The 10929-nt window shown below is 37.8% G+C and overlaps 1 protein-coding gene across 1 annotated transcript; it reads right to left on the bottom strand.

Moving 5' to 3' along the window:
- Positions 1-4136: 4136 nt before the first annotated feature.
- Positions 4137-9010, bottom strand: LOC108045201 (sodium channel protein Nach). Its single transcript, XM_017124430.1, has 8 exons — positions 8637-9010; positions 8081-8380; positions 7925-8006; positions 5210-5492; positions 4864-5002; positions 4592-4802; positions 4332-4526; positions 4137-4265 (listed from the first exon to the last, which is right to left on the bottom strand). The coding sequence occupies exons 1-8, from the start codon at positions 9008-9010 to the stop codon at positions 4146-4148; spliced, it is 1704 nt and encodes a 567-aa protein (XP_016979919.1). The 3' UTR covers positions 4137-4145.
- Between the last annotated feature and the right edge of the window lie 1919 nt (positions 9011-10929).

Raw genomic sequence — 10929 nt, forward strand, 5'->3', positions numbered from 1 at the left:
CCATCTTTTCCCCCAACTTTTTTCAAAGCCAGAGGTGTAAATCATTTTCTAATCGTAGCCAGCAGATCACATGCACACGCATCAACAAGCCAGCACACACACAGATACACCTCAGAGCACACTGATAGATACCCGGGACACACAGATACTTGGGACACACACAGATACTCACTCGCACAGGAAAAACAGTTGGACACTCGAGTGGACTTGACTTTTGTTTTTGGCACTGCATTTACTTTATGTTTACGTTGTCGGGCTGAAACTTTCCAGATTTTCGGTTTCGGCCAAAAAGACAATATTGTTGTTGTCGAGTGGGTGAAAAAAGGGGTGAAAAGGGGGTGGAAAGGGGGCGCAAAAGGGGGTGAAAAGAAGGCTGAACTGCAGCCAAAAGTCGAATGCAATCAAAGCTCCAGCGGAAACTTGCGTCGCCAGAGATGCAAAAGTGGTGAAAAGTTATCCGAAATTAAATCAACTAAAAAATATAATTACAACATAAAACATTGGCAAGCTATTTAGTAAAAAAATATTTAATTATCAGAAAAAAAAGACCGAAACAGATAACTAATAAAATAAAAACAATGTTTGGTAATGACAAATATTGTACACAAAATAAAATGTGGTAAGCCGATTTATAAACAAGAAATTCAATTATTTTATTTAACAGGAGCTTTTGATTTGATTGGATAAAATGTTTTTTATAAAAACTTTTAAGCGAAAATATGAGGAATAAAGAAAAGTACAAAATGAAGTGCTTGTAGGTGTTGGATTTAAAACATTTAAGCTGATTGCCTTATTTGGTTCTTACTAATAAAATATTTTGGACATTTCCCTCTGAAAGGCATAAACTTTATTGTTGACATTTGTGTGCATTGCGTCCGAAGGATTTAGTTCCATAAATTCATCGAATGTTTTGTGGACCTTTGCTTGCTGCTGGCATTTCCTAATCGAAGTGGCTCGTAAAAATCCCTTGGAGGTATGGCATTATATGTACTTCGTAATGCGTCTGGCTGGGAAAACTTTGGCGACTGCAAAACTTTGCTCGTTCTTCTCGTGGCATTTTGTGTCTTAATTTCTGCATTATCCTGGCAATCTTAATTAAGCTGCCTGTCACAAGGCGCCACGCCCACCGCCGTCTGCTCATTTGTTTGCCGCCATGTTTCGTGGGGTGTTTGCCATTTTTTTTTCAAAGCTAGTACACACTGTACAGAACTTCCGGTTCCGGTGCCCGTGGCACATTGCGTATCCGCAAGCCACATTTCAGTTATTGCCATTGTCCTCGCGAGTTGGCTTGGATTTATTTTACGACGCCTGTTTTCGCATCTTTTTATTTAATTGTTAATTATACACCGAGATACTTAATTATGCTAGTATGGCCCTAGATAAGAATAATTATATCATATAACAAAAATATTACGCATACGTAATCAAAATTGTATTCAACAATAACAGAACTAGTTGTTGACAAAATTACAATTGGGTTTTTTGTGATTTTATTTAACTTTGATTTTTAGAAGAAACTTTGAAATACATATGTATTTTTGAATAATATCCAATTGTTAATACATGATTATTACGTATACGTTATGGGTTATACTTATGCTGGAATTTTTCTTAATATACATTTTTTTAAGTTTTAAGTTGTCTTATTCAACTCAAATAGTTCTTTGGTAAGAACTCAAAAGTCAATTACCGTTGAATTTAGAAGAATTCTGACAATAAACCTGCCCACACCTTTCTCTCAGCCACTTCTTAATTGTTTAATTAGTTTTTTAACAACTTGGCAATGGCCATCAACTGAATCAAAGCGATTTCATTAGTTTTAGCACTTTTATGGGCCATTTTAGAAATGCAAATCGAAATTCAAGCACACAAGAGCTCTCAAACGGAATGCGGAAGAGCGCTTGTGTGTGTTTGTTTGTTTGTTTGCTCTTTCCCCTTTTTGCACCATTTTTAGAATGAGGGGAGAAAGAGGGAGGCAAAAGATTTGAAAATGTGTGTTCCTTTTTTTTTAAGTACGCAAACAGCGCTCTTAGCTCGCTTATTTCAATTAACTTTGCTAAATTTATTTATGCATGCGATTGCACTGACATAAATATCACAGAACAAACTCACCATCATAAAAGATTTAATAAAAATGTACTAGTTTTTAAAAACCATATCACTATTAAAAAAAATTGTTGGCTCTAATAATTTTAATCGATGTTTTTATATGTATATTCTTAGATTTTAATTTTAATATTGTCCTATTAACACAGAACTAAAATTATTTATATTTATAATATTAATTATACGTCTACTTCGCTTTCTTCTTTCTACCGGGAGCTTTTAACAATTCTAACTTGACTTAACTTTATTTTTTTCAGTGGATCCATGCGCTTATTTATTTGTGGGCGTGTGTGTATTGTCAACAAGCCCGTTAACAGTTAACAGGCACTAATTGTTTTTTGTTTTCTTTGGCTTACTTGTTCTGACTTCTTTTTATTTATTTTTTTATTGTTTATTATTTTTGTTTATATTTCCCTTTAAACTCCGTGCTGGTTTTTAATCCTTGACGGCGGGGTCATAAAGCGATCGTTGCATCTTAATCCTCGCCATAGAACCGCCTCCTTTTTGCCAGTGGGTAAAAAAAATACAAACTATGCGGCGGTTTCATTCACAGAAATATGCAAATGGGGGTGGGGAAATCGGGCAAATTGAATGCGATGCTGGAAAAACACAAGCCCAGCACACCCATTCCGTTGGGAAAGCGGAAAAGCAGACATCGTTGCGTACTACGCGGCTTACAACTGCAATTACAACTGCGACCACCACCCACGCTCCACCTGTTGGCCGTTTTCGGAGTCTATCCTGCTCTCTCCCTTCCACACTCACACGCTCTCTCTTTCTAACCCCTATCAGTGCTGTAATTATAGCTACTTAATAGTAGATGGATCTTTTTCTTTATTTAATCGGTAGCTCTTACACACTTACCATATCTTAATGTTGTATCTTTCACAAACCCAAATATACTTATTTTCATTAATTCATAATTCATAATTAAACTTTGGTTTCAATAAAGAGATAATAGGCATCCATACAAATATTATATCAATTAATCCCCCATTCAATTGCAAACCTAATTTTGCATAAGTAAAACTTTTTTTGTTTAGAGAAATTTAAACCTAGAAAAAGCCAACATTTATCATCAGTTATTTTAACTTAAGAGCTAGCCATTGCTAAATTCTCCATGGAAACAATTTGAATAGGTCTTTAGCCATTTCAGGGGCATACTCCGACCATTTTCATTAGTCAATAGTGGGCAGCACTACGGGGAATTAACAATGAGCCAGCAACGATGTTAACTGAAAAATGCTTTTCGCTTTTGCTGAGCTGTGGCTGAATGCCGGGGATTTGGGAGTGGGTTTAGTGGGTTCAGTGGGTTAGGGTTTCGGGGTGGGAGCCACAGATGCAGCTGGAACTGAAGATGGGAGTTTTGCGGGTGGGTCGGCGGTTAGTTGCCCCACCGTCGCCATAGCCATCGCCATCGCCATCGCCACCACCACGGTGCAGTGAACCCGCCGCTAAGTATGCAGCACAGAACTGAAGTTTAATTGGGAACGAAATCCATCGAAACATTCCTGCGGCAGTCGAAAGTATTTCGCTAGCGGATTTTATTTATTGCTGGTGCACATATATTGAGGTGATACATTATATTTATTGTATTTCATATTATATTTATATTAAAAAAAATAAAAAAATAACTAGAAGATTAGTATTTACTTTCCGCAGCGGCTGGTGCATGGGAAACTGATTATATTACTATACGGTTAAATATTGATTTGTAGATTCTTTCAGTACAGCTGTGTTCAAAATAATAATACAAGTGGACAAAAACACCAATTTGATAATTTTGTGCATGCAAGTACCAACATTATTTTATCCACAGCTGTATGTTCCAAATATTTTTTTTTATGTTTTTGGATATTTCATATATCATTTGCATTATCAGAGAGCCGCCTCCACTCCACTCCATTTTCTATATTTTTCTTAATTTTTTAATAGTGTATTTTTTAAAATAAATAATCGACAATTTTTCAACAGAGTTTTTGCGTTTGGTATTTAAAGTTTTGTATATATAAAAATTTATTGCTTTCTTGTTTTAGCTTTTAGGGCATATATTGCGAATGATCATAGGTTGTCCAAGGATTTTTTGTATTACTCGTATAACCATTGTCGGGCAAAACTTTAGGTGTTCTATAATAGTTCTTTGTGTTGTTCGAATAGTCCTAAAAAATTGTTTTAAAAAAAATGTAAGCATTTGCAAAAAGATTAAGTTTTTCCGATGCACTAACCTTTAGGTTTTTTTTCTGATGAGGTAAGAAAGGATTCTGTGATCCTGGGGCTTCCGTGGCGGGTCTCACCTTCAGCACCGCCGACGTGGGCCCATCGCCAACCCTTGATGTCGAATGGGATCTCAAACTCAATCCCAAATCTATGGAGGGTGGTGGCTCCCGCCGGATTCGCTCCTCGATCTCGTAGAGCTCTTGCTGAAGTGTCGAAATGTAAAACATCCCAAGGCATATACATATATATAAGCTTCATGATAACTCACCCGATTTTTATAGACCATGCAGCAGGCTCGCAGAGTAAAATAATAGATTATCTCCACACCGGAAAGCAGTGAAAATCCGAGAAAAAGACTGGCAATTCCGCCGAAGGACACTAAAAGATCCACCCAGCCGAAAAGGACCTCACGTTTGTAGCGAATAATCGGCCAGGTGAGAAACTCCACCAGAACACCTGTGCTCTCTGGTCGGTCCACTCTGAAAAATGAGCAGGATATTGATCACTTTTATTTAATAAACACAAAAAAACATAACCCACATTTTGATAAGCTTGTCAATGTTGAATACGGTTTTCGAGCAGCTGAGTTCGCACTGAAGGCAGTCCTTGATGTTGGTGATGTTCGCCTTGAACTCATAGAGGCAATCGAAATCCTTGATCATGCACATGGGCACATTAGCTGAAACGATTAGAGATGATAACAATTTAATTTAGGCGGTGCTACATATATCATTTGGGCTTTAAAATCACTTGTAAACTTGCTTAAAAGTATGAAAAAATACAGTTTAATTTGAAAAAGTCCAGTAAATTCAATGGAAAATCCAACGTTCTTAATTTAACTGCATACTATAAGACAAATTTTTAAATGACTGCAAAATAATTTCACCTATGGGCTTGTAGAAGGGCGGATTGCATTTGCAGAGCTTGATGGCCTTGTTCATGCGGCACTGCTTCATGCAGGATGAGAAAGTGTACGCATCCGGGAAATAGTTGAGCTTCACCTCGTCGCTGAAGATGCACTTCCTCTGGCCAATCGACAGCTGGCGGGCATCGTCCGTGGTATAAGTGTTCTTCTTGGAGATCCTTACCTCCACCAGCTGAGTCTCCGACCAATCGATCTGCGCGTTGAAATCCGAACCAAAGTATTCCTCGTTGGAGAATATGTATATCTATATAGAGTATTGTTATTATAAGGCATCAAATATACTAAATAATATTGTCTTATCTACAATTAATTTATTATACTTTAAAAATTAATACAACAAAATTGGTCCACGTTAAAAGGACAAATTTCCACAGTACATCAGAAATTTAAAACTAAGTAACAGGATACAGATCAAAAAATGTACATATTTAGATAATTAAACCACAAGTCTTTAGAGGTGCCACTTTTAAATCGGCTTAAATTTGGTAAAGTTATGGAATCTAGAAGTCCAATTTTGAGTCACTCTTTTACAGACATCGGAAAATAAGAAATAACTAACATGAAAATGGGTCAAAAATTTTATCAACGTTAAATTAAAAATTTTGTATGCAGATTTTTAGAGGATCCAACCACAAGACTTTAGAGGTATGCCACATTGGAATCGGATTAAATTTGGGGAAGTTATGGAGTTCAGAAGTCCAAGTGAGGGTCACCATTTGACACATTATCGGAAACTTAGAAATAACTAACATGAAAATGGGTCAAAAATTTGATCAACGTTAAAATGAAAATTTTGAATGCAGATTTTTAGAGGATCCAACCACAAGTCTTTAGAGATATGCCACATTGGAATCGGATTAAATTTGGGGAAGTTATGGAGTTCAGAAGTCCAAGTGAGGGTAACCATTTGACACATTATCGGAAACTTAGAAATAACTAACATGAAAATGGGTCAAAAATTTGATCAACGTTAAATTGAAAATTTTGAATGCAGATTTTCAGAGAATCGAATCACAAGTCTTTAGAGGTATGCCACTTTGGAATCGGATTAAATTTGGGGAAGTTATGGAGTTCAGAAGTCCAAGTGAGGGTCACCATTTGACACATTATCGGAAACTTAGAAATAACTAACATGAAAATGGGTCAAAAATTTGATCAACGTTAAAATGAAAATTTTGAATGCAGATTTTTAGAGGATCCAACCACAAGTCTTTAGAGATATGCCACATTGGAATCGGATTAAATTTGGGGAAGTTATGGAGTTCAGAAGTCCAAGTGAGGGTCACCATTTGACACATTATCGGAAACTTAGAAATAACTAACATGAAAATGGGTCAAAAATTTGATCAACGTTAAAATGAAAATTTTGAATGCAGATTTTTAGAGGATCCAACCACAAGTCTTTAGAGGTATGCCACATTGGAATCGGATTAAATTTGGGGAAGTTATGGAGTTCAGAAGTCCAAGTGAGGGTAACCATTTGACACATTATCGGAAACTTAGAAATAACTAACATGAAAATGGGTCAAAAATGTGATCAACGTTAAATTGAAAATTTTGAATGCAGATTTTCAGAGAATCGAATCACAAGTCTTTAGAGGTATGCCACTTTGGAATCGGATTAAATTTGGGGAAGTTATGGAGTTCAGAAGTCCAAGTGAGGGTCACCATTTGACACATTATCGGAAACTTAGAAATAACTAACATGAAAATGGGTCAAAAATTTGATCAACGTTAAAATGAAAATTTTGAATGCAGATTTTTAGAGGATCCAACCACAAGTCTTTAGAGGTATGCCACTTTGGAATCGGATTAAATTTGGGGAAGTTATGGAGTTCAGAAGTCCAAGTGAGGGTCACCATTTGACACATTATCGGAAACTTAGAAATAACTAACATGAAAATGTGTCAAAAATTTGATCAACGTTAAAATGAAAATTTTGAATGCAGATTTTTAGAGGATCCAACCACAAGTCTTTAGAGGTATGCCACATTGGAATCGGATTAAATTTAGGGAAGTTATGGAGTTCAGAAGTCCAAGTGAGGGTCACCATTTGACACATTATTGGAAACTTAGAAATAACTAACATGAAAATGGGTCAAAAATTTGATCAACGTTAAAATGAAAATTTTGAATGCAGATTTTTAGAGGATCCAACCACAAGTCTTTAGAGGTATGCCACTTTGGAATCGGATTAAATTTGGGGAAGTTATGGAGTTCAGAAGTCCAAGTGAGGGTCACCATTTGACACATTATCGGAAACTTAGAAATAACTAACATGAAAATGGGTCAAAAATTTCATCAACGTTAAATTAAAAATTTTGAATGCAGATTTGTAGAGGATCCAACTACAGGTCTTTAGAGGTATGCCACATTGGAATCGGATTAAATTTGGGGAAGTTATGGAGTTCAGAAGTCCAAGTGAGGGTCACCATTTGACACATTATCGGAAACTTAGAAATAACTAACATGAAAATGGGTCAAAAATTTCATCAACGTTAAAATGAAAATTTTGAATGCAGATTTTTAGAGGATCCAACCACAAGTCTTTAGAGGTATGCCACATTGGAATCGGATTAAATTTGGGGAAGTTATGGAGTTCAGAAGTCCAAGTGAGGTATATTGGTGTAATTATTTCACACATTATAAATTTTATTCAAAAGTTTGTGGACTTACCTTAGAAGTGCTGTTGGGCACAAAGAAGAGCGCCCACTTCTTGTCGGTTTCGTAGAGATCATGAGGGGCCCCGGTCTTGACGCTGTGTTAATATATGTATATATATATATACCCGATAAATCCGAGATCAGACAGATCCCGCCCTGGGGAACTCACTCTTCGGTGGCCGTGGACTTGAACCGGCTGTTGAAGGCGTAGCAGAAGCCGTGCTCCGTGTAGATGGGCTCGAAGTGGTCGCAGCAGGGTATCTCCTCGTCGCGATACTTGCAGGACACGAAGGTGCTCTCGCAGCTGATGGATCCTTCGAAGGCCCACTGCCGAATGGTGTTCGCATCCAGCAGGTTCTGCGGGATCGAATGCGCCAGGACCTTGGCGTCGCGGATGTTATCGAAACTCAAGGAGGTCAGCAGACGCAGGAACGGACTATACAGTAAAGCCTGCCCATTATCGTAGTTGCTTATGGGTTTAAACATGTATTCAAATTACCATACATTTTTTTTCTATATAGTAGCAAGTGATATCATGTGAGTGAATAGCTTTTGAAAATCTATGAAACCTGCATATTGCTTATTTTTTAGCTTCTTATAAATAGACCTATTAAAAAATAAGTAAGTAACTAAAACACTTTCAATTTATATGAGGCTTCTTTTTGAATGCCCAAATTTGTTATGAAAACGCTCCTTGAATTTTCTGAAAGTTTTCGAGTACTCACGCCAGTGTCTTGTAAACCATCTCGTAGGTCTTGTCGTGGTCGAAGGCCGCCTCCGGACAGACGACGGTGGTGGGGAAGACCACGTTCTGGTTGTGGAAGTCGGTGTCCAGGCCCGTGATGGTCGGATTGGTCTGGAACTTCTCCCAGAGGCTCATGATGATGACCAGCGCGGTGACCGCCCCGATCGATGTGAAACAGAACCACATGAACTTCTCGCCAATGGGGCGGCCCGTTTCCGCGATGTAACGCACTCCGTGGAGCGTGGAGTTCTGGAAGAACTCCTTCGTCTGGTAGATGAGGCTGCGCCGGAAGATGACCAGGGTGTGGAGGCCACGCTGCCTCTTCGTCTCCGGATGGTGATTCTCTTGCGGCATTTTCGTTTCAGGAACATCGCACGCCGCCACGGCGCAGAATCGAAATCAAAATCGAAGGCCTAGCATCCGATCCAAAGCCAATATTTAGACTGAAAGTGGTCAGAAAAACACCATACAACATATGGATAGCCCAAAACCAAATCGATGCGTGGGTCATTGGTGGCTGCGTGCGGTTCCTAAAAGCCTTTCATTGTTTATATAATGCCATTTGCATGCTTTTGATTGTGCCACGAATTGGGGCAGTTTACGTGGCCTATCTAGATCTATATACCCTGCGTTTTTTAGTTAGGAAGCCTTAGAAATACCCGCCCATTGTTAAGTGGTGCTACAGAATGCGTGGTTATGAAATCACTAGCTTTATAAAATCATAATTCAATAAATATAATATAATATAATAAATATAATATAACTATAATACAATTCATTAGACGCAGTTATTTTTTTCATTGCACACTTTGCATTCCTTTTATAGGTGATTTTAAAACCGTAGTAAAAGGTAAAAAATATCTATAAAATTGTTTTTTTATTTAAATAAGTTTTTAACCGTGGCAGAGTTTCTTAAACCTTTTAGTTTAGTTTAACAAATTATAATATATAATGCAAAGGAAATTAATTTTTAAATAAAGCAACTTGCTCATATGTATTCATTTGTATAAATTAAGATACATTTTTCTCTAATTGCCATAAACTGGAAGTATGAAATTTGCAGGGTATATATCGAACTCAATTCCCAAAACATATTTAGCCGTTCTAACATGACGAAATGCAAACGAAAGGGCAAGAATTTAGGAAAAGTCCTGCGCATTTGTAGGTTAGTCCAGCTTTCGAATGCAGCTGCCTAATATTAATGGATGGATTGATGTATGGATGGATGGATGGATGGATGGATGAATGGATTGATGGCTTGATAAATGGCTGGTTAATTGGTCGAGGCTGTCTGAACAGCTTCCGGCGCCGCCTTGCATTCCAAAAAAAAACGCATATCCCCATATGGGAATGGCCACTCCACTCAACGCCACTTCACTCCAAGGATCGGAGGAACTTCACAAGTTTTGTGTGAACTTCTGACACGGCCCAGACTCTCTTTGTTAGCTCTTTCGCCCTCTCTTTCCCTGTTTTTTGTTAAGTGTTCTCAAGTTTCACAAAAAGTCCAGAATTGGGTTTTGGATTTTCTGTTTTCGGTTTTCGAACAAAAGAACTGCTGGAATGAGTTGACCCTGATGGCGGTGGTCAGATAATCGGGGCCACTGGCGCCAGTCGATTGGCATCCCTTTTTACCCCGCTTTTTGTTCACCTTAATCCTACATAGTCTGGATATTTGCATATATATTATATTATTGTAGTTTTAGGTTTAAAAATGCATCATCTTTTTGCGCATTTCTTGTCCTGTTTGAATTGGCTTTAATATTGATTAATTTGGCTATATCTTTTATACAAAAACTAACGTATAGAAACTCTTTTCCAATTCACTGTCATATTTTGAACAACTAATCTATGATTATAGCTAGATAACTATTTTAATACAAAAGTACTTTGGCAAATAGTAATTCAACTAGAAACGAATGTCTTGGGTTAAAGGAAATCCTAACGGACCGTAGCATAAATTATCCAACCCCAAGGATCCGAGGCTGCACCTGCGGTGGGAGAAATAAAGTGAGAAAGGGCACTGTAACTATAGTATACTAGGCTGGAATCGCGACCCACTTATGGGTCTAACCCCCCATAACTCCCCTCACCCACGAAAATTCCCCGTAACTCCCGCTCTACCAAATCCATTGCCCCATAGCCTCTCAATTAGTTTCGCTTTTCGTATTCTCCCCCGGTTCGGTTTCTTATCAGCGATCATTTGTCAAAGCCCTGCCATTGAAAAGTTGCCCGACCACTAAACGAAACGGCAATTGCAACAAATTTGTTCGCTA

This window comes from Drosophila rhopaloa, unplaced genomic scaffold (assembly GCF_018152115.1).
Source record: "Drosophila rhopaloa isolate 14029-0021.01 unplaced genomic scaffold, ASM1815211v1 contig_3, whole genome shotgun sequence".
Taxonomy (NCBI): Eukaryota; Metazoa; Arthropoda; class Insecta; order Diptera; family Drosophilidae; genus Drosophila; species Drosophila rhopaloa.